We start from the raw sequence: 24,185 nt of genomic DNA on the forward strand, positions 1-24,185 counted from the left end.
TATTTAGTAGATTGTGAATAAGATATTTCTCAGAATCTTAATTTCTTTCTTGTCAACAAAAATAAAATTTATGACTCCAAACCAAAGCTCTGGAAGACAGTTTTGGAAGCCTCTCTCTAAATTCCCCTTGGTTTATTCTGGGGTTTCCTCTGGGAAAGTAAAATTCTTACTCATGTCTAAAAGTTGAGCTTCAACTTGACCCTCTTAGGCACTGAATATAGGGTATATTTTATTTTACCTAACAAGAAACACAAAGTACTTGTACTTGAGCCTATGACTAAGATACACATATACTTCTCTCTCTGCTGGGCTTCTGTCTACTCTGTATACTTACAAGTAAGCTTTCTGAAAAGTAAGCCGATGCTCAAGAACTGTAACTGTGGGCTCACATGGGTTTTGTTCAGTCTTGGAAGCTGTTTGGTAATTTTTTTGGGCTTGTTTTTGCCACTATATAGATTTGCCCTTAGGAATCAGTATTTGGTTTGTTTGATTAAAGGACCTGCAGTTCCCATTCAAGTACTCAGGGTAATCGAATAAAGTATAGGTTTTGTTTATCCCAACAAAAATCAGGAAGGACTCACAGTTAAGCATTAGGTCAGGAAGCTAGATTTGATGATCCTTCCATCGTTACCATTCTAGGACTGGGAAAATTCAACATTTGAAATACTGAAAATCTAATATTATAGTATGTTAATGCAATATGGGTTACTATTGCTATATATCTGGAACCCATTTTCATTTACCATTTCCTTTCTTTGTCAAAATCCAATTCTGGTTCATCTGCCTTGGTTAAGTAGGGCATATGCAATTAATTGTCCAGAGCAAGATTGGCAACATCTAATCCTTGACGATGTCACCTTTCTGCTGAAAAAGCTTCGTTTGTTCCTTGGTGCCTCATTGAAAGCCCTGTGCAGTCTGATTCCAGCCTACCTTACCAGACTTATTACGCCTGACTTCCCTTCTTGCACTTTATATTACAGCTAAAATGGCTTCCTTGGTGTTCCTCGTCTTTCTCCATGCCTTTGTCCAAGCTGTCCCTCTTGTTCTCCTCCTCTGCTTCTTGGAAGCCCTACTTCCTTCAAAGCTGAGCCCTGAGGAGAGGCCTTTCCAAACCACCTCTTTCCCCCTAGCGACTATTAGAGTATCCCATTTTACTTTGTACTTTTCCATGTATCAGGCGTTCATTCCCTTGGATTGCAATATATGTTCTTCGTGGACAAGGAGTGTTTGATTTTTGTCTTTGTATCTAGCACAATTTTAGGCACACAATAGATGCTTAATAAATACTTGCTGATTGATTTTTTTTTCTTCCCATCATCCTTACATCTGAAAACTATATGGATTTAATGAAAGAGTATCCTTTTTGAAGTATTTTATTTGATTGTAAGTTTTTTGGAAAAGGCATGTTGTATATTTAATACGGCACCCAGTGTTGTGACTGCTTACATCTTAAATTACTAAATATTTATTTCCTAAGGTTATGTTTTTTGGCAAAAATATGTTATAATAGATTTACTGGCTGAACTTTATGAATAATGTCTATGTCAATAAAGTTAATTCTGCTTGGCACTTAACTTAAAAGCCAGTATTGATTGCTATAGGATTTTGTTTTGTTTTTTGCCTGGATTCACATTTCAGAATATCTTATACCAAGACCACTGCAACATGGCATTTTCGTGATTATAAAGTTTTTAACTGTTCGAATGAAGTTTGAGCCCTTAGGAGAAAAAGTATTCTATCCATTTGAAAAAGGTAATCTCTGGCCAATTCTCAATGGCCACTAGGTGGACCCAAAGAAACGGATTTCTGTGAAACATCTGCTGAGCCACCCCTGGATCATGCAAGATAACTTGTGTCCTGTTGAATGGCAGAGTAAATATCCAGTGAGTATAATGGAAATATTGTTTATACTGTTTTGTGTTTTTTGGTCTAATCCTCATCAAAAATTAGGATGCTTTAAAATGCTAGATGATGATTTTCATGATGTTCTACTTGGTTCTTTACCTTTGTATTCTTCTTATCCTCAGTTGATAGGACTGTACCATTGTTAGCCCCAAGAAATCCTTGGAAATACAGAGCAGAATATGCCACTCTCACTGTTGCTTGACTATTTTTATAATTCTGCAACTGGATTCCAGATTGACCCTATTCCCTCCCCACTAGCCCAGCTAAACTTAGCTCATTCTTCTTTTGTCTTATCAATATATGAACTATGAGCATCACAGCTTAAACTTGATTTCAAGAGCTATTAATTGCAATTATGTAAGTGCAACAATTTGTCATATGGTTGCAGTTATCTATAGCAAATATGATTATTTCCTTTTTTTGGACTTTAGTAATTGTAATCTTTTAAATTTAATGTAAATCTCTTAGTTTAATCCCTTTCAGTTCTAAAATCCTATGCTTCTATGATGATCTAATGACATTAAGAGAGTAGACAATGTAAAATGCCTACACGTGGCCATTGGGTGTCGTCACTTCTCCATGTAAGGTTTTTTCATGGAATCTCAGTTTCTAGTCACACCCATAAACCTCATGAAAAAATGTGTTATAACAACACGAAATAAAATAAAGATGACATGTTAGATGAAAAAGAGCAGGTGTATATTTTCCTTATCTATTCTAAAAATTTTTTCCCCTAATTTAGGACTATAGTAGAAAGAATAAGTATCTTAGAAAATTTAGCTATTATGAGAAAGAATATAAACTTTATCTTTTAATGGAACAGTAGCAGTTCTTACCTAAATGTATACATTATCTGAAATATGGTGAGTTCTGTGATTAAAAAAAAATCTGCTTCTAACACTTGCAGTTCCCTTTTATCTAGTTACTATACTTGAGTCACAGAGCTGGAATTAACATGATGCTGCCAGGCCTTGATCCCTCACTAGGATCTCATATCCGTGTTCCTAGTGGAGCCTATTTCTCTCAGAGTGTCACCTTGCTTGGGGATCCACAGGCCTCTTGGGTTCAGAAAGGGAATCAGTAAATACTTCCCTGGTGTTCTCCAATCCTTATCTTCCTCTGTCTTCCCTTTCTACTGTTTCCTCTGGAATTTAACTGCCTTGCTAACAAACTTTCCTTTGACCTAAATCTCTTCTTTTTCTTTTCCTTCCGTCATTTCATTGATATCTGGTCTTTTCTTAAAGATGCCAAATTCTTTTGACACCCTCTCTAAGACTGACTCTTCCTTCACTGATGTCTCCTGACCAGGACTAGGAATTAGCAAAATGTTTCTTGTTTCTAGCTGCTACTTTCAGTTTTTCTTTCTGCCACCATCATTCAGCAAATACCTCTCTGCCTTTAAAATTCACTCCTTCCTGTCTAGATCCTTGTTGCTGTCATCTATGGATGTTAGATCACACTCTCTCCCTCCCAGTAAATTTTGTACCACAGTTACATTCTTCTCCATCTTAACCCTTGCCTTGTTCACACATCATGCCTCTCTGTTCTGCAGCTCTCATGTCCTGTACTGATTTTTCTTTCTTTAAGCTTCTTCAGCCATTTCATCTGGAGACCTGCTTCTCCTTCTGTTTGCCTCCCCCCTTATCTAAGTACGTTGCAGGTGATGGAATAACTAGTTATGACGATTAAACCATAGCCTTACTGCTGTTTTTCCCTTCTTGTTTTCTAGAATAGAGACACTGAGCAGTGATAAACTGTGACCTCAACATAGCTATGTCCCACATTGTTTTTATGTAGTGATGCTAAGTATTAATGAATAAAACTAGTGTTCTATTTTAATTTCCAACAGAATTTTTGTTAATCTAATTATTCATGTTGCCATTATAGTGTGGACGTCTTGATGAAGACTGTGTTGTAGAACTTTCAGTATATTATAAACACAACAGACAATTAATGGAAGACTTAATTTCATTGGTAAGAACAATGATTTGTTACATGTTTTTTTTCTGTCTACTTTATTTAAAATGTTTTTCCTGTTTTTATGAGCACAATATGAAAGCTTACTGATTGTCTTTATTGCAAACTTATATTGAAAATGAACTCATTTTAAATTTCAGCACTATTCCTACTTATAATTTTTCTGATGTTTTCTGGCCTTCAGTAAAAGTAGAATACTATGCCAGTGATGCTGATTTGAGATAGGATTGTGGTGACAGTGTTCTCTAAGCTATTTTCCCTGTAGGTAAGCAAATCATCCCTATATTCTCCTTTACTCTCCAGTTAATTTGGATTACTTCCCCTATCTGATGCTTCCTCTGCTTCTGCTTACGTGCTACTAAACAGAGCTAGAGAATAAGTCATACAATTGTGCTAACTGGATACACTATAAATTCATGTTATCTGTCTTCAACTGGGCTCTCACTGCAGCAAGGCAGTCCTTTTGTTCTTCCCCAGTTGATTCCCTAGTTTATTCCTAGAGAAGCTATTCTAAACCATATTTTATTTCCTCAAGCTTCTAACATTCTCTCACCTAAGGACCTTACCTCTTATTTTACTGAGAAAATTAAGACCATTTGCCATAAGTTCCCTCTTCTTCTAAAAACCTCTTGACACCAGCTTCCCCTCTCACTTCAATCTCTGATAATGATGTGACCCTTCTTGATTTCATGCCCTCCCTTGTCCCACAGCAGATGTCCTTTCATCCTCTCCCTATACTGGATCCTTCAGACATTCCCAAGTGTCTCCCATCCTCAAAAAAATCTTGAAGCTGTTGCTCTTTGTCTTTCCCCCTTTTCTCAACCATACTTATAGAAAATTATCTCTACTTTCTGTCCTCTCACTCCTTAACCTTTGCTGTCTTTTATTTCACACTTATCTAAAGTAGAACTTCTAATTTAACTATTGTCATACTGTTTTATTCTTACCCTACATGTAATGCTCATGCCCATTTTTATGAATCATTTAATCATGAAATTTTAGTGTTTTCTGCTGTTTAGTTACCTTAAACTTTCTTTTTCTTTTTTTAGACAGTTGGGGTTAAGTGACTTGCCCAGGGTCATACAGCTAATCACGTGTCAAGTGTTTGGTCTGAGGCCGGATTTGAATTCAGGTCCCTCCTGACTTCAGGGCAGGTGCTCTATCCACTGCACCATCTTGCACCCTACCTTAAACTTTCTACCTTTATATAATGTGATTGTCCTCTCAGTGATCTTTTCTTGAAATAGATATATTTGTACTTACATATTGAATGAAAGGGAATTGTAGTATAGATTCACAAAACTTTCTTATTCAATATTTTTAAAAAGTGTTTAAAAAATTTTTTTGGGGGGGTCAGCTAGTGGCGCAGTGAATAGAGCACTGGCCCTGGAGTCAGGAGGACCTGAGTTCAAATCCGGCCTCAGACACATAATACCCACTAACTGTGTGACCCTGGGCAAGTCACTTAACCCCATTGCCTAGGCAAATGAAAAAAAAAATTCTTTTCGTTTTTTATAACTTGCAAGGTAAGGAATTTACCAAATAAATATTTTTACTGAACTGTGACTATGAGGAAGCAGTAAGATGCAATAGAAAGAGTGCTGAACTTGGAGTAACAGACCAAAGTTTGAATCTGAGCTCTGCCATGTACTACCAGTATGACCTTGGCCAAGTGTCTTAACCTCTCTAAGTCTTAGTTTTTTCATTTGTAGAGTGAAAGGTTGGACCAAACGACCTCTAAAGTTCCTTCCAGCTCTAGTCTGGTCTAGTCTAGTCTAGTCTATATCTTTCTAGTCTGTGATCCTGTGATCCAATGGCATTAAACACCTGCTGCTGTTGTCTTTTGAGCCTTTAGTATCCATCTTGATGTTCCTTTTCCCTCCCTGACCATATATTTCTTGATCTCTGCTGTTCCAGTGACCTCCAGCCTACTTCAGATACACAGTGGTCACCTTGCAGCCCTTGTCACATGGAACTACTATATTAGCTTCAAAATCCTGACTTTTGAAATTCTGCTCTCCCACTCATTCATTTACACCATTAATAATGACTGATATTTGTCATTATTTCATGCATTATTTCATTTGAGCCTCTTAATAACTAATCCTGTAAGGTGTAGGTACTAAAGATATTTTTCCCATTTTACAAATGAAGCCTAGAGAGGCTGTGACTTTCATATTGTCACACAGCTAGTTTTAAGTTTCAGAAATGGGATTTGAACTTATGTGTTCTTGACCTCAGGTCTAGTGGTTTATCTACTATGCCATATTCTTTGTTTTTATTTTGATCTCTAGTCGTCAGCCTCTCCCTTTTCTCTTTGTCTCTACTACTCAGCCTGGACTCTAGGTTCAGATGCTTTAATAATTCACTGGCTACCATTCTAGAATCTTTTGCTTTGTCTTTTATTCCCAACTTATGATTCGTGTGTAGCTTCCTCCATTTGGTTCTTCCATTCCTGACTACAATTGCTGAACATCACTAAAGAAAGTCATTGGTATCCAGTTATGAGGCACTAAACCTCTCTTGAGCTCTTACTGCTGAGCACTTTTTGTCTCACATATACCATTCCTTATTCCCTACAGTGGCTGTTGTAAATCCTTGTCTTATTCTTCAAACTTTCAAACCTCATCCCCCAACATATAAAGCAGATGACCCAGTTTCCTACTTAACTGAAAAAACAAAACCTGACATTAAATTCTGGGAGCTTGCCCAGCTGTCTTCCTCCATATCTAAAAACTTCTTGGCGTGTTTACCTATTTTCCTTTTTTTAAAGGAAAAGGCATTGCTTTTCCTTACCAGTGCCCTTTGGTGTACAGGGCTGATTCCCTTTACCTGTGCTCTCTGACCACTTCCTTCTCCCCTCTAAGACCTGATTCCATCAAGTCCCCCTCTCTCAAACATCTTAAAAATTGTTGATACTTTTTAAACGATATTGCCATTTCCCTATATCCTTCTTTTACCATCTCCCTTGTAATGAAGAATTCTTTCCTGAATATGTAATATCTCATTTTTATATTGGTTCCCTTCCTTCTACCTATGAACATGTTTAGGTCTTGTTAATTCTAAAAACCTGATTCTTTTGATTCTTCTTTCTCACTGAACTACTGCCTTATCTTTCTTAAGCTAGGCTGCATGCCGTACCTTCACATCCCCATCACCTACTCACTCCTTACCCCCTATATTCTGCAATTCTGCTTTTGCATTGTTGGTAATCCAAAGACTTCTTCTCACTCTTCATTCTCTTTGATTTTTTTCAGTATTCGATACTGTCAGTTACTCCTTCTGCCTTGTGCCATCTTCTCTTCTACCTCTAAACTCTCTCAACTCTATGCAGATATACATATACAGACCCAGGCTCTTCCCTGAGTTTCAGTCCCATTTCATCAATTGCCTATTGGATATTTCAAACTGGGTATCCCAGAGACATCTCAAATTCAACATGTCTAGAGCTGAATTTACCTTCACCTCTTCTAAACTTCCCTATTTCTTTTGAAGGCACCACCATCTTTCCAGTGTCTCAGGTTTGAATTTTGGCGTTATCCTCATCTTCCTTATTCTCCCTCACCACACAAATAAGGGAATAAGAGAAAGGAATAAATATTTATTAGGCACTACTATGTGCCAGGTACTATGCTAAGTGCTTTTACAAATGTTAGCTCATTTGATCCTCAGTAGATAGATGGTAGATGCTATTTTTATCCCCATTTTACAGTTGAGGAAACTGGACAGACAGATTAAGTGACTTGCCCAGGGTCATACATCTCATAAGTGTCTAAGGCTATATTTGAACTTAGGTCTTGACTCTCGGCTGTGAGCTTTATGCATGCTGCACCACAGCATCTCTTACATCTGCCTGATTCTCTCTGTCCTTTCAGTTCGGTCCCTTATCACCTCTAGCCAGGATTATTATAGTCACTTCCTAATTGGTCTCCCTCCTTAAGACTTTTACCACTCCACTCCATATTACACAATGATGCCAAAGTAATTTTCCTTAAGTGCAGATATGATCATGTTGCTCTCCTACTCAATTGGAGTGAAATGCTTTGTTTATATTTGTAAGTATTAACTTCTTTATACTTCATATACTTTTGCATGTACTTGTACTTTGACATTTCTGTTTGTAGTTGTCTCCCCCCGTAGAATGTAATTTCATTGGAAGTAGGGATTATTTCATTATTTGCATTTGGATCCCCACTTCCTAGAACAGTGCATGGCACATAGTGCGTAATAAATATGTACTGGATTGTTGACAGATATTTTTTCTCTGGCTTCTGTGTTACCACAGGCCTGGCTCCCCTCACACTTCTCCTTTACTGGCTCTTCTTCTTGACCCTTTGATTTTGTTGTTTGTTAAGATTTTGTCCTCAGCCTTTATTTTTTTTCCCCTTCTGGCTCTCTATTTTCTCTTTTGGTATTTTCATTCATTCTCTCAGCTTTAATTTTCACTTCTACTCAAATGACTCCCAGTACTATATCTCTTGGCCTTGATATTTGCTCAGGCTCCAGTCTTCTATCTCTAGTTATCTGTAAGATTCAACCTAGGCAATTTGAACTCAGCATGTCCAAAAATTACCTTTCTTCCCAAATCTATTCCAACTTTAACTTCTCTATACTCCCTTCTTCCTTCAGTCCATCCTTCATACCATATTTGTGTGATATAAATGACAAGGAAAGAAGACCATATGTCAAATTAGTCTTTATGAACTAAAATAACCTCAACAATACAATTGAGAGCTGTCAAAATAGCTTGTTCAATTTATAACAATAGGAAATTTAATTTGTTGTCTAACTTATGCAAAAGTTTTCAGTCTGTTTTGCCTGGGAAAAAGGACAGTTTTCAGCTCTTACAAATATGAAAGTAATTGTTTCTTGTTTAACCATTGTATCTGACCAATTTAATGTATCCATCACATATCAACATTCTAAGAGGTACAGTAAATATATTATGTAGTATAGAAGGCAGACAGTGACAGGTTTAAGATTAGAGGTAAATAGATTTAATATCATTATCTCTGATACTTCCACCACTCTCATGCATGCTCTCATCTTCTCATGTCTGCACTATTGCAACAGCTGGCTGGTGCATCTGCCTGTCTCAAGTCTCTCCCCATTCCATTCCATCATCTGCTATTCATCTACTAATGTGATTTTCCCAAAGTATAGATCTGACTATGTCACCCTCCTACTCTAGTGGTCCCCCCTCATCTACAGGATCATATACAAAGTCCTTCATAACCTATACCCCTCTCCGTTTCCATCTTCTCACACCTTACTACCTGACATATACTCTTCAATCCAGTGACACTAGCTGCCTTACTGTTTCTTGGATAAGACACTCCCATCTCTCAGTTCCAGACGTTTTCTCTGTCTGTCTGTCATGCCGAGAATATTCTCCTTTCTCATCTCCCCTACTGACTTCTCTAGCTTCCTTCAAGTCCCAACTAAAATCTCCCTTTTTCCAGTCCGAATAGTCCCTACTCTCTGTTGATTACTTCCTCTTTATCCTGTGTACAGCTTGTTGGTACGTGGTTGTTTACATGGTGGGTCCCCTATTAGGTTACAAGTTCCTCCACTTCAGGGACTTTTTGTCTTTTGCCTTTCTTTCTATGCCCAGCTCCTAGCACAGGGTCTGGCACATAGTAAGTGCTTTATAAATACTTATTTACTGTTTTTATTTCTTATCTCCCCCAGACAATTCTCTAAGATGATAAATTGCTTTGATAAGGGGGCGTTACTCTTGGGGGCATTTCCTACACAGATCAAATCACAAGTCATGACCAGAAACTATCACGATATGAAGCAGGGGTTGGCAAACTACAGCCTACAGGCCAAATTCCCCCTGACCACCTGATTTCGTATACCTGTTGCGCTAAGAATGGTTTTTCTATTTTCAAAGTGGGCTGAAGTTTTCTGGCCCTTCATATAGAGTGCAAATTTATGGTAGGGTCAAGAGTTACACAGTTCTAGTAATAACTTGTTTCAGAAACCAGTATAATTAGTATTCCAAACAGTTGTGTGTTTTGTTTTTCCCCAGTGGCAATATGATCAACTTACAGCTACTTATCACCTACTTCTTGCTAAGAAATCTCATGGAAAACCAGTTCGATTAAGGCTTCCATCTGTCAGTGGAGAACAAACAAGTGCTCCTTCCTTCAAAGAACTACAGGTAAATTTGAGGTCTTTTTGTTGTATAATGTGGTAGTCTGCAATTCATTCATAATGTGGTTGGTTCTTAATTCTCACTGTTATGAGACAGTTGTAGTGTTTGAAAAGCCAGCTTTGCCAGTGAGAAGAAGCCAGAATAGAGCTATTTCAAAACATATTACTAAAAATTCTTAACAAGGGGAGCTTTGGGTAGAAAAATAAACAACTTAGAAGTTAGGCTGGGAGATTAGTCCAGTATGAGATGGTGTGAGCCTGAACTGGGTGGTAACTGGAAAGAATAAAGGGTCAGATATGAATGATATTACAAAGAAAGGGCTGACCAGACATGAAATGACAGAATTATAGAATTGGAAGAAATGTTAGAAGTCATCGAATACAATACCCAACCTAATGGTTGAATCTCTTCTATAGTATCCGTAGCAAGCAATCGCAAGTCACTTCTTGAATACAGCCAATAGTTAGGATCTCACTGTCTATTGAAACGCTTTTGAATTTTTGTAATAAATCCATTTGTTAGGAAGTTCTTTAGATTGACCTGAAATCCCTGTGACTTTCAGTCTTTAGTCTGAGGTCTCCCTTGGGGCCAAGCAGTGAGTCAAGAAGCACAGTTATTAAATGTTAACTATGTGCCAGAGGGTGTGCTAAACAATTGTGGATACAGAGAAAGGCAGAAAACCAGGTCCTGCCCCCAGGGAGCTCACACTCTAATGGGAGAAACAACATGCAAAAACTGTACCTGCAAGATATATCATACCGGGGAAGTAGAAGGCAGTGGAACTGGAGATTGGTTTTGGGCTGGAGGGGTGGCACAGCAGCCAGGAATGACCTATAGAAAGTGAGAATTGAGCTGTGGAGGCAGAAGGGAAGAGAAAGAGCATTCTAGGCATGGGAGATAGCTGTGAAAAGGTGTGAAGTCACCAGAATATGGAATGTGGCATGTGAGGACCAACAAGGCCAGTGTCTCTGGATCGTAGAGTATGTCGAATGAAGTGTAAGGAGATTGGAAGAGTAGGAAGAGCGAGAGAATTTTATGTTTGATCCTGATAGCAAGAAAGAGCTTTTGAGTTGGAGTGGAGGATGGATTGGAGTGGGAGAGATTGGAGGTAGGGAGGCTGGTTAGAAGGCTTATGGCATCGGTCCAAGCAAGAGGTGAGGAGGGCCTATATTTCTTTCACTTTTCCTGCTCTCCAACCATCCTTCCCACCCCATCAGAAACTTGGACTCTGTCTTTGACTGCCCCTGACTTTTGCAGTTGAGCCTTTTGACTGATTTAGCTGAGAACTGGGTCTCCTCAATGTTCCCCTGCAGTCTGTCCACCTTGTCCTCCCCAGCCCCCTGCTTCCTAGCATGCTCCCCTCACCCCACCATATGTGATCTTCCTTTATAGAGCGTACAATCCTGATTCCTTGTGTACAGCCCAGTGGTCAGCAATAATAGTAATAGTAATAGTAAGCAATGAAAGTTCTGTCTCATTATTGACTTATATGAAAACATTGATGCTGTGTTTATCAGATTTTTAGGTAAGTCAAAGTTGGGAGGGATTTTAACACGTTAGGTGACGGAAATAGTATACAAAAGGATCTGAATCTAATAAGATGAAATTGAATAGGGACATAGGACAATCATTGTGATAACTGACTTTTTATATCACTTGGCAGTTTGCAAAGGACATTGCCACATTTGAACCCTGAGCATTCTAGGAGGGAGATACTACAGATATTGTTATGCTCAATTTACAGATAAGGAAATTGAGGTTCAGAGAAGTTAAGTGATCTGTACATGGTTATATAGTTGGAGTAAAGGGCAGAATTGGAACCCAGGTCCTCCCGACTAACATATCACCATTCTGTCCACTATGCTATGCTACCTTTCACAGCTAGTTTCTTTCTTTTCTTTTTTGTTTTTTTAATATTTTTAACATTCACTTAAAAGGTTTTTTTGAGTTCTTAATTCTTGTTTTGCTTCCAGCCTCTCCCTCACCAAGGCAAGCAATATGATCCTGATTATATATGTGAGGTCATGCAAAACATATTTCATATTAGCTATGTTGCAAAAAGCAAAAACAAAAAACTGCAAGAAAAGTAAAGAAAATGAAAAATATGTTTCAATCTGAACTTAAGCTCTAGTTCTCTCTCTGTAGGTAGATAGCATTTTTCATCATGAGTCCTTTGGAATTGTCTTGATTCATTGTATTGATCAGAGTTGCTAAGTCTTTTGCAATTGATCATCATTACAATACTGCTGTAACTGTGTACGATGTTCTCCTGGTTCTGTTCACTTCACTTTGCATCAGTTCATATAAGTCTTCCCAGGTTTTTCTGAAACCGTCCTCCTTGTCATTTCTTATAGCATAAGAGTATTCCATCATAATCATATACTACACCTTGTTCAGCCATTCGCCAGTTTCTGAGTATCCCCTCAATTTCCAATTTTTTGTTACCATAAAAAGAGCTGCTATAAATATTTTTGTACAAAAATATTTTCCTTTTTCTTTGATCTCCTTGGGATACAGACCTAGTACTGGTATTGCTGTATCAAAGGGGATGCACAGTTTATAGCCCTTTGGTCATAGTTCCAAATTGTTCTTCAGAATAGTTGGACTAGGGCAGCTAGGTGGTGCAGTGGATAGAGCTCTGGCCTTGAAGTCAGAAGGACATGAGTTCAAATCCAGTCTCAGACACATGACACTGACTAGCTGTGTGACCCTGGGCAAATCACTTAACTCCGACTGCTTCACCACAAAACAAAACAAAACAAAACAGAATAGTTGGACTAGTTCACAACTCCGCTAACAGTGCATTAGCAGTCTCTATTTTTCTACATCCCTTCCAGCATTTGTCTTTTTCCTTTTTTGTCATGTTAATCAGTCTGATTGGAGCTCTCAGTTAGTTTCCAGAAGTACTCTACAGAGTTATAGGATATGGAAGGTGTGTCTAGATAGATGATAGTTTGTGTGAAAGAGATATGGTGATGTTAGTGAACTCTGAAACTCAATAATATGAGGCCATAGAGTGGTAATGACAACCAAAAAACTAATAAAATGAAGTGTTAGTAATAGGGAAAGGGAAGGAAATATGCTTTTGTATAGTGTCTGCTATGTTCCAGGCATTGTGACAAGCACTTTACAAATTTTATTTCTTTTGATCTTCACCACAGTTCTTCAAATTGAATGCTATTATTATCATCCCTATTTTATAGATGAGGAAACTGAGGCAAACAGGTTTAAGTGACTTGCCCAAAGTCACTCAGCTAGTTAAGTGTCTGAGAATGGATTTGAACTTAGGTGTTCCTGACTCCAGGCCCTGCATTCTATCCAGTGCACTACCGGAGGTGGTGTGTCATAGAGGTGTGATGTTCAGAACAAGGGCGGTGATAGTTTCATTTGTACTGCATCCAGACTATGTCTGGAATGTTGTGTTCAGCTCTGTAAACTATGTTTTGGGAAGGACGTTGATGTTCTAGAGCTCATTCATAAGAAAACTCAGGATGGTGCAAACAGATGCTCTGTCAACAGGATTGGGTGAAGGAACTGGGGATATGTAGCTTGGAAAAGAGATTTGGGAGAGACATGATCGCTGTACTTAAGTATTTGAAGGACTGTTATGTGGAAGACTGATTAGACTTGTTCTACTTTAGTTCTAGAGGGCATAACTAGAAGCAGCGGGTAGAATTTGCAAGGAAGACAGATTTAGGCTTGGTGCAGTTACAGACTTCCCATAAAGTTAATTAGAAGTAGGATGGGCTTCTTCATGAGGTAGAGGTTTCTTTGTCATGAGAAGCCTTCAAATAGAGGCGAGGTGACTGCTTGTGAGGGATGCTGCAGAAGAGATTTATTTTCAGGTATGAGTTCCCAGCTTTAAGATTTCATGGGATGTGGAAATATGTCTTACAGTTTGAAAAAGTGGTTGATTCACAAAGGGCCACCCCTCCCTCCTTCCCTCCAGGAGTGTATCTAATTTTCAAACTAGTTTTTATAGATAATCCATTTAACTATTCTTCACCTCCCTTGCCTCAGACACTGAATAGTTAAAAGAATCTGAGTTTGAACATGTGGCTCACGATAATGATAGTATTGTATTTGAAATCTTAAAATTCCTACTTATTTATGAACTATATGAGGATATTTCATCTGCAGAGATATCTTTAAAGACTCCCAAAATCATACAGGGAATTTATCTTAAATACAAATTAATTTAAAATTATATGTAAACTGTTCAACTTAAACACATTGATGAAGTAGGAAGCTAATATTGAAAATATATTGTGTAGAGATTTGCAGTTTTACGTACAATCATTTCCTCTTCTACAATGTATATAGAAGTACTCATTTTGGTTGGTGTTTATCGAGTTCAGAATAACAAGAAAAGAAAAAAAACAAAGTGTGTAACTCATTTCAAGCCAGAGATCATGCATGAAGGAAAATCTAGCAGTGTCCTGGTTCCATAAACACAAGCTTTAATTTTAGGTACCATATACCTTTTTGTCATAGATTCTTTCCTCTCCTAGGGATTTTCCTTTGAATTAATGATTGATTTTTTTTTTCTTATTTAAAAAAAAAATCTGTCATATTTTCTGTTGTATTCCCTAGCCCCAATTAATTCCAGAGCTTTCCCTCTTTTAATTATTTCCTATTTATCCTGTATAAAGCTTACTTTTTATTTATTTTGTTAATTTATTTTTATTTATTTATCTTCTCCTTTGGACTGTCTTTTGCCTCAGTGCCCCTGCTTAGCACAGTACTTGGCACATAGTAGGTGATTAGGTCTTTTCCTTTTGGGGTCCAGGTCCCATCACCCCATCAGTAGGTGCTTAATAAATGTTTATTGATTGATTAATCAACAAGTCTATTGATATGGGGACCAAAGAAAAGACTTTGAACCTTAACTTAAGGTGATTGACATTTACTAATGTCAGCTGAATCTACATGTCCTTAAACATACAGGCATTGTTAATTCCTTTTGGTTCTGTTGAATTTTTAAAAATGTGTTGGATGATAATTTTTAAATGATTAGAGTGTGATATAAAACATTAACTTTTTCTCTACTGCAATGAGTTTTCATCCAATAACTTTTTTTGTAGCTCACAAAGCAATGGACGGAATCAAACGATGTGGAATCTAAGCCATTAACTCCAATATTGTGCAGAGCAGCCACAAAGAAATTGGAGAACAAAGAAAATGTGTGCATGCCTAAGTCTGCTGTGAAGGATGAAGAACACTTTGTGCTGCCTGTTCCAAAGACTCCTGTTAGCAAGAGCATGCATGAAAGAGGAATATTAACTGTACCAAATCCTCCTGCTCCTTGCAAAGGTATAGATTGTGTGCATATTGGAAGTTTGGATTAAGTAGTAGTGAGAAAATAGTGGTATTTTTGAATACTAGCCTTACATCAAGTAAGTCAAATGCCTGTATGGTAGTTAAGAGATGGATGACCAACCTTTCCAAAAAGATCTTCTACAAGAATCTAAACTTCTTTTAATCTTCCATGGTTTCTGTTACTTAGAAAGTAAATATAGTCAACTCCCACTTAATCCACATCTAATATTTGGGGCCATTGAGGCAGACATCTGCTTATTTTCTGTTTTCTATAAAACATTACTGCTGGAGAATTACAGCTCCTCCAGTGCCAGGCCTTTACCTGGCGCAGGCAAACTTATTGGTGAGAACAGAAAAGCATCCCTGGTGTCATTGGAAGGAGGATTGTATCTTTTGAAGAGATCAGTGCCTCCTTTAAATGCAAATAACAGATGTCTGTTGATAGATACTTAACACTTTCAAAAAAATCTTAGAGTAAAAACAAAATTCCCTGTGGCTCAGGGCTGAAATTAGGTACTCAATCTATTTATACTCCTATTATGTTACATTAAAGGTTGCAGAGTAGTTAGGGCAGTGCAAAGTACTCAGGATTCAGAGTCTGAGGACCTGGATTTGAAGCCCAGCTCTGCTGCTTATTATTCACACCCTCATAGCAAGCCATTTACAAAATCATACAATGCAAAATTGGAAAGGTTCCTCCCAGCCCTGCCTCTGTCATCATGGCCTTCTCAGGTTTAGAGGAGACTTGGATTTATTGTGGTACTTTATTGGCCAAAAGCTATAGGGAACAAGCTTGTGACAGAAAACATAGCTAAAAATTTCTTCTTTTCTGAGAATTATAAGGCTTCACATTCAACGAGGCATGTTCCCTTCTCCTCCCATCTTTATGGCTTTCAGAACTGTAGCTCTGTTTCTGTTCCTTCCCAAATGTCATACAATCATCAGTCCTTAATTGTTTATGCCCATTATACAGTCGTTAACCTGCATCAATGTGCATGTCTCTGGACAAAAGTTAGTTTCTTTCAGTCATTTTCTTCCTAAATACCGACCTTCGACATCCCTTCTTCCCCACCCCCCCTTTGATTTCTATCACGTTTTCCAGACATCTAGTCATTCATCCTAAGATATGTGGCTAAATCTACTGCCAAGCAAGGGGCAAAGGAAGGGTAGCCCTCACAGCTTCCCTTAGCATTATCAGACTTTTTAACCTGTCTTGTTCAGGAGTTTATGCTACCATTCCAGTCCCTAGCGAAATGTAACAGAGAGACCTTAAATATCATTTAATCCATTTTACAGTCCAGGAAACTGAGATCCTTACCAATTAAATTGCTTGCTTCCACATGGTCAGGTGGAATTTGAACCAGATTCCTTTGACTCCAAATCCAGTGCTTTCTACTGCGCTGTGTTTATATAAACAGTTTAATTTTTTGTGGTAATGTTTGGTGTTTTCCATGTGCAGTGCCTTCTGACTTATTTCTTGAAGAAAATATTCACGTGTAGGCATGAGGCATCTAAGTAATTTTTATTTAATTTCTTAGTCATGAATCATGTTTTACAAACTCCATTTAAAGTCTTTTACAATCTATCTCCAACCTTCCTTCAGTCTTATTCTACACCATACCCTTTCATGTGCTCCATGTTTCAGTCAAACTCACCCACTTGCCGTTCTTCGTACCTAACGTTCTGTCTTCTGTTTATGTGCCTTTGCACTCATGTTTGTTTCTGGAGTCACTAATTTGAACTTGGCTCAAATATTACCTCTGACTTAAGGCCTTCCTGATCCCCCAACTGCCTCCCCCTCCAAACTGACTTGTATTTATTTTGTAATATGTATGTATACATTTTGTCTCCCCTTACAGAATATAAGCTTCTTGAGGGCAGAGATTGTTTTATCTTTTACTTCCAGGGCCCTGCACAGTGTCTGACACATGGGTGCAATAAATGCTTTATTAATTGTCCTTTCCTATACTTTCTTCACTTTGAAGTCACCAAGTAATCAAGTTGCATATTGATTTGACCTTTGAGAATTTTGTGAAGTTCTTTATAGAATTTCTGTATTTCTTTTTTTTAATTAATTTATTGTGATTTATCAACAATCACTTCCATAAGCTTTTGAGTTTTAAATTTTTCTCCCCCTCCCTCCCCACGATGACGTGCAATCTGGTATAGGCTCTACATATACATTCCTATTAAACATATTTTCACATTAGTGATGTTGTAAGGAAGAATTAGAACCAATAGGAGGAACTACAAGGAAGAGAAAACAGAAGAAAAAGCTGCAATTAAAACTCCATAGTTCTTTCTTTGGATATGGATAGCATTTTCCATCATGAGACCTTTGGAGATGTCTTAGATCCTTGTATTGCTGAGAAGGGCTAAGTCTGTCAACGTTAGTCATCGCACAAGCGTGTACAACGTTCTCCTGGTTCTGCTCACTTCACTCAGCATCAGTCCATATAAGTCTTTCCAGGTTTTTCTGAAATCTGCCTGCTCATCATTTCTTATAGCACAATAGTATTCCCTTAAATTCATATACCACAACTTATTCAGTCATTCCCCAATCAATGGGCATCCTCTCAATTTCCAATTCTTTGCTACCACGAAAAGAACTGCTATAAATAGTTTTGTACATGTGAGTCCTTTTTCCATTTTTATGATCTTTTTGAGATACATAAGAAGTGCTATTGCTGGGTCAAAGGGTAAGCACGTTTTTATAGCCCTTTGGGCATAGTTCCAAATTGCTCTCCAAAATGGTTGGATCATTTCACAACTCCACCAACAATGCATTAGTGTTCCAATTTTTATCATTTTCTTGTTTTGTTATGTTGGCCAATCTGATAGGTGTGTTGTGGTACCCCAAAGCACCCTGGGATAGGGGCAAGAGCCTTGGGTTCTAATCCTGGCTCTGACACTAAAAGCAGCTGTTAGTCACTTTTCTGCGTTCTTTTGATTTGCATTTCTCTAATCAATAGTGATTTAGAGCATTTTTTCATATGACTAATTTATATATTTCTTTATCCCCTGCAACACATGTTGGAGTAAAAGCTACAGCTATCTGCATGGCAGTAATTCCTGTGTTATGCTTATCATATAAGACAGGATGATGACCAAGTGTCTCACGTAAAGACTTTTCTTGGTGTCCTTGAGTGTAAGGAGAATCTAGAGACGGTCTTTAACTTTTTTGTCTCCCTGTCTCCCCCTTATCCCTATTTACATTAAGAATTTTAAAAATATTTATTCTGTAATTTAAATTTATTTATTTAGTATGTGAGTTATTTTTGTTCTTTTGAATTTTGAGTTACAGATTCTCTCCCTCCCTCCAGCCCTTCCTTCACCCATTGAGAAAGCAAGCTGTATATCAATTATACATGTAAAGTCATGCAAAAACACATTTCCATATTAGCCATTACATTGATAATATTAATATGGATTAGTTACTTTCCTCCAGTTGAATGATTTACAGACTTTAGACTCTAAATATGAGATTCTTATTCAACCATTGAGTTTATGGAAGGAACTTAACTACATCCATACTGATATTCTCCATCTAATGTGTGTGTGTGTGTGTGTGTGTGTGTGTGTATGTATGTGTATGTGTAAAACTTTTAAAGAAAGAAGCCTTTCTAGGAGATGATTTGGGAAACTGGGAGCATAGTACCTTTCTTCAAGAGTCTGAAAGTCTATAATGTGGAAGAGGGTTAGGCTTGTCCTGTTTGCCCCAGAGAACAGATCTAGAAGCAGTAAGTGGAAATTTCAGAGAGGTAAGCTTAGAATCAGTGTAATGTAAGGACAATTTTCTGACCATCAGTGCTATCCAGTAGTCAAATTGGCTGCTTTAGTAGTTGGTGACTTCCCCTTTATTGGAAGACTTCAAGCATCTTCATCTACTTGTTCAGAATGTTGCAAAGGGGCTTCTTAGTACAAATTGAGGTCACTTCTAGTTCTGGTCTTCTGTAAAGAATAGTTTAACATCATAAGCTTATAGATTGGGTTAGAAGGGACTTTTAAGACCATTAAGGGCAATTCCCCCCCCCCCCTTCCATTTTCCAGACAAGGAAGCTGAGGCCCAGAGAGCTGAAGTGGTAGCCTTAAGGTCACTCAGGGGATGGCAGAGCAGGGATCTGAACCCAAGTTCTCTGATTGAAAATCTAGGGTTTTTCCATTTTGCTTCTAGCTAGATCTGTGAAAATTGAAAGCAGGAAAAAGGCTGGCATGATCTTTGAAACACTGTAATATAAAAGTGAGCCATATGGTTCAACTTAGAAAAATGTGTTAAATAATATAATTTTTCCTATCCTCTCACTCAGGTTATGAATAAATATTCTTAAAGATTATATAAACATACTTAGATTTTTTTTCTTTTACCCATTCTCTTGTTATGGTTGACCTTATTAGTTATTAAGAACTGATGAGTACACACGACCTTCTTCCCCTCTCCATCTATGGCTGTTGCATCCCAGTCTGCTGATGGTTCCACTTGATTACTAGCATGCACTTCCTTCCTTCCCACCTCTGTTGTAGGCCAGGTCTGGCTTAGTTCAGCCTTGTAGTCCAGGTACAGGATTGGAATGAAACGAGACACTTGTAGATCAGCCAACAGCTAACAAAAGGAATTTTACTTAAGTGTACCTTGAAAAGGATATTCAGCAGGATAAAGCATTGAGTCAGTTTGGCATAGGGTCCGTGGCAGTGCTGCCGCACTGCCTCTTATTGGCTGTGTGACCATGGCAAGTACTTTAATCTCTGGGTGTGTTAAGCAATTCCCTAGGACTTGTTTATCAAGTCATATATGGATTGTAATTAGTGTTGGAGAGGAAGTTCTCACACTGGGAGTTTATACTAATGAAATCATAGCTCTTTCCTGTGTTTCTTTTCCAGACCCCACTTCGTCATTACTATGAATCCTATAAAGGTGGTTTAAGGTTAAATGTGCTTTGCTTTGTAGAATGTGTACCTTTCTAAAGTTGCTTATAAAGCTGATCTTACTTTCCCTTTAATTTCTGTAAGTACATAAGAGATGTCTTCTCCAACCTCCTGCCTTGCCTTGATGGCAGCATGAGTCAGGAAGAATGAGACATTTGAGCAGATTCTAACTACTCCCCACTGGTCCCATCACTTAAAAGCCAGCAATCACTGTATTACCTGATTACCTCTGGTTTTACATATTTTTTGATCTGCATCTATGCCATCAACACGAAAGGGAAACAATGGCAATATGTACTAATTGTTAAATTTTGACTAATTCTATTGAGTAATTATGGTGGAAGAGAGCTCTATTTGGACAAATAATATTATATGAAATTTCTGAGAAAAAACTATTCAAGATATTGATAAAATTTTCCATTTTCAAAATATGCCTACAACTTAAATTTTATGTAATTTTTTTATCCATCAGAGAGAAATCAGTGCAAGGAAGAAATACAGATTAGAACTATAAACACAGAGAGAACAAAGGAATTACCAACAGCCGTTATTAGTCCTGAGAGACGGTAGGTGTTTAGTTACTTAAATGCTGAGTTCACCTAAGATGTGACCAGATTTCCTCATGTAATATATGCTTGATATGTTATACACACACCTACACACACACACACACACACACACACACACACACACACACACACACACACGCATGTGCACACAATGATATGTTATCAATTTATCTGTTATCTGTTTAAATTATTCTCTGGAGAAATGTAAATCAAAACAGCTCTGAGGTATCACATCACACCTATCAGATTGGCCAACATGACAAAACAGGAAAATGATAAATGTTGGAGAGAATGTGGGAAAATTGGAACACTAATACATTGTTGGTGGAGTTGTGAAATGATCCAGCCATTTTGGAGAACAATTTGGAACTATGCCCAGAGGGCTTACAAAAATGTGCTTACCCTTTGATCCAGCAATAGCACTTCTAGGGCTATATCCCAAAGAGATCAAACAAATGGGAAAAGGACCCACATGTACAAAAATATACATAGCAGCTCTTTTTGTGGTGGCAAAGAATTGGGAATTGAGAGGATGCCCATCAATTGGGGAATGGCTGAGCAAGTTGTGGTATATGAATGTAATGGAATACTATTGTGCTATAAGAAATGATGAACAGGCTGACTTCAGAAAAATATGGAAAGATGTATATGGTCTGATGCTGAGTGAAGTGAGGAGAACCAAGGGGACTTTGTACACAATAACAGCCATGTTATGTGATGACTAATATTGTTAAACTGAACCCTTCTCAGCATTACAAGGATCTAAGACATCTCCAAAGGCCTTGGGATGGAAAATGATGTCCATATCCAAAGAAAGAACTATGGAAGTCGAATTGCTCTCACTTATTTTTACCTTCTGTTGAGTTTTGTTTCATCTTTCTGATGGTTCCTCCTATTGGTTTTAATTTTTACTTACAACTTCACTAACGTGAAAATATGTTTAATAGGATTATAAATGTAAAACCTATATCAGATTGTGCGCCGTCTTGGGGAGAGTTGTGGGGAGGAAGGGGGAGAAAAATTTTCAGCTCAAAAGTATATGGAAGTGATCGTTAATAAAGCAATAAATTAATAAAATCGGGAAAAAGAAGAAAAAGAAAAAAATAAGTTATTCTCTAGATTACAAAATCCTTCTAAGTGCTGCTGGACCAAATCTAGTCTGACATTACTGAATTAGTGTATGAAGCAGCTGAGTGTATTGTGCAAAGAACCCTGGGATAGGGGCAAGAGCCTTTGGTTCTAATCCTGGCTCTGACACTAAAAGCAGCTGTTAATCACTTTTCTGAACTATAGGGTTTTCTCCCTCCTTTCTGTAAAATTAGGGGATTAGTTTAGAATTGGGGTAGGGAACCTGTGGCCTCGAGGCCACACATGGCCCTTAATAAAAGGATTTGTTCTGTGAAGTCTGGATTCAGTCAAAGGGCTGCACTTGAGGACCTAGAGGGCCACATGGGGCCTCGAGGACACAGGTTCCCCACCCCTGATTCTAACCTAATTCCCCCTAATATTTCAGAAAGGAGGGGGAAAATCCTTGTAGTTCAGAGAAGCCACATGTGGCTTCAAGGGCGCAGGTTCCCCACCCCTGGGTTAGATTATTTCTCAGATTCACTCCAGATGTTTGATTCTATGAAATAATGATTGAGTTCATTGTGCATTTCCTGTGAGGTGAAGATTACAAGACTGGATTTAAATCTTGCCTTTGATGCTTGTGTGACCTCTCTGAGTCTCTGTTTCTTCCTCCTGTAAAATGAAAACTAGATGATCTGCAGAGGTTCCTTTTAGCCCTAGCTCTATATCCCTGTGAGCGTATGAATCTTTTAAGCTCCCTGAGCCTCAGTTTCCTTATCTACAATAAGATGGGTTTGAGTCTGAACCCTTGAGGTTCCTTTCAGCTCTAAATTCTGTGCTATGCAACCCTACTTTGATACCACATCTGGGCACTGAAGAGACACGAATAACTTTCACCACTTTGGACCTGTTTTACTGTTCACTGTGTTTGTCCATAGATAGTTTTGTTGATTATCTCAAGATTACAAAGACATATAATAATAATGATAGCTAACATTTATATAGCACTTACTATGTGCCTGGTGTTGTGCTAAATGGTTTATAATTATTATGTCATTTTTTCCTCACAACAACCTGGACATAGATGCTATTGTTATCTCCATCTTACAGATGAAGAAACCAAGGCAGAGGTTAAGTGAATTGCCCAGGGTCAAACAGTAAGCAAGTGTCAGAGGTTGGATTTGGACTCAGGTCTTCCTGATTCCAGGCCCAGTGGTCTATCCACTTTGCCAACAATTTGACAAACAAAACTCAATTTTTAAGTAAACTAAAAATGCCAGCTTACATAAATAAACAAAATAAATTGTTGGGAAGCATCTTAACAGGAGGATTTTTGCAGCCAGTATTGTTGTGTAATTGGGAACACTTTACAAACAACCACGTTCTTCTTATTGAGTATGTTGTTTGTGTGTTGTTAGATTTAGGAGTAAAATTAATCCAAAAATGTAAATGTTTCAACAACTAGCTTTTTTTTATACTCTTCATAGTTATTAAACACTTAATTTTAAAAAGGTCTTGCCATAAAGGTTTTGCTGAAACTTTGTTTCAAGTGAGAGGGTCTGCCATTATGGAGATTTTTGCAGAAAGTTGACATAAACTTGTTATATAAAGGATAGTATGTTGAATAATGTTAGGCCAATAACTAATTTTCTGGCTAAATTTTTCTTTTTAAGATGCCGTTCAGTGGAATTGGATCTTAATCAAGCACATAGAGACAGTCCTCAAAAGAGAAAAGGAACCAAGATGTTTGGAAGTCTTGAAAGGGGATTGGATAAAATGATTACAATGCTCACTCCAAACAAGAAGAAAGGATCTTCTAGAGATGGGCCAAGAAGGCTAAGGGTAAATTTACTTTCAAAAAGCAAAGAAAATATACATTGAGCTTAATTACCATTGAGTTTAATGTATTTCTACCCCAAATTTCCATGTTGGGGGGAGGGGGAAGTCAACCCTTCTTTGGTTCAGATAAGAATGGAGTTCATGAGATGCTCTTTCCCCCAAACCTTTCCTCTGTGCTTTTATATATATATATCTATATATATCTCTCTCTATATATATATCTTCTCGCTTACCCCAAGTTTGTAAAAATATTGATTTCTTCCTTCTTTCTTATATCTTCTTTTTCTGTTACATCTTTCTTCCTCTCTTTTTTTTCCTTACATGTGGAGTTAATCTGTTTGCTTCTTGGTCATCTGTTAACCCACAATATTTCTCTGTTGTGTTCAGCATTTCCTTTTGTTTAATTATATTGCCAGCCTCAGTTT

General features: G+C 37.7%; 1 protein-coding gene across 1 annotated transcript in view; it reads left to right on the forward strand.

The window, feature by feature from the left end:
* The window catches only part of MELK (maternal embryonic leucine zipper kinase), an 86,064-nt gene that overhangs the window by 57,031 nt on the left and 4,848 nt on the right, over positions 1–24,185 (forward strand). Inside the window, exons 10-15 of the mRNA XM_021004634.2 lie at positions 1,785–1,883; positions 3,793–3,879; positions 9,917–10,048; positions 15,127–15,355; positions 20,757–20,850; positions 23,595–23,763. Coding sequence (XP_020860293.1) covers positions 1,785–1,883; positions 3,793–3,879; positions 9,917–10,048; positions 15,127–15,355; positions 20,757–20,850; positions 23,595–23,763 — 810 coding nt within the window. The remainder of the gene's footprint in view (positions 1–1,784; positions 1,884–3,792; positions 3,880–9,916; positions 10,049–15,126; positions 15,356–20,756; positions 20,851–23,594; positions 23,764–24,185) is intronic.

The sequence above is a fragment of the Phascolarctos cinereus genome, unplaced genomic scaffold, assembly GCF_003287225.1.
Source record: "Phascolarctos cinereus isolate Bilbo 61053 unplaced genomic scaffold, phaCin_HiC Scaffold_4;HRSCAF=312, whole genome shotgun sequence".
Taxonomy (NCBI): domain Eukaryota; kingdom Metazoa; phylum Chordata; class Mammalia; order Diprotodontia; family Phascolarctidae; genus Phascolarctos; species Phascolarctos cinereus.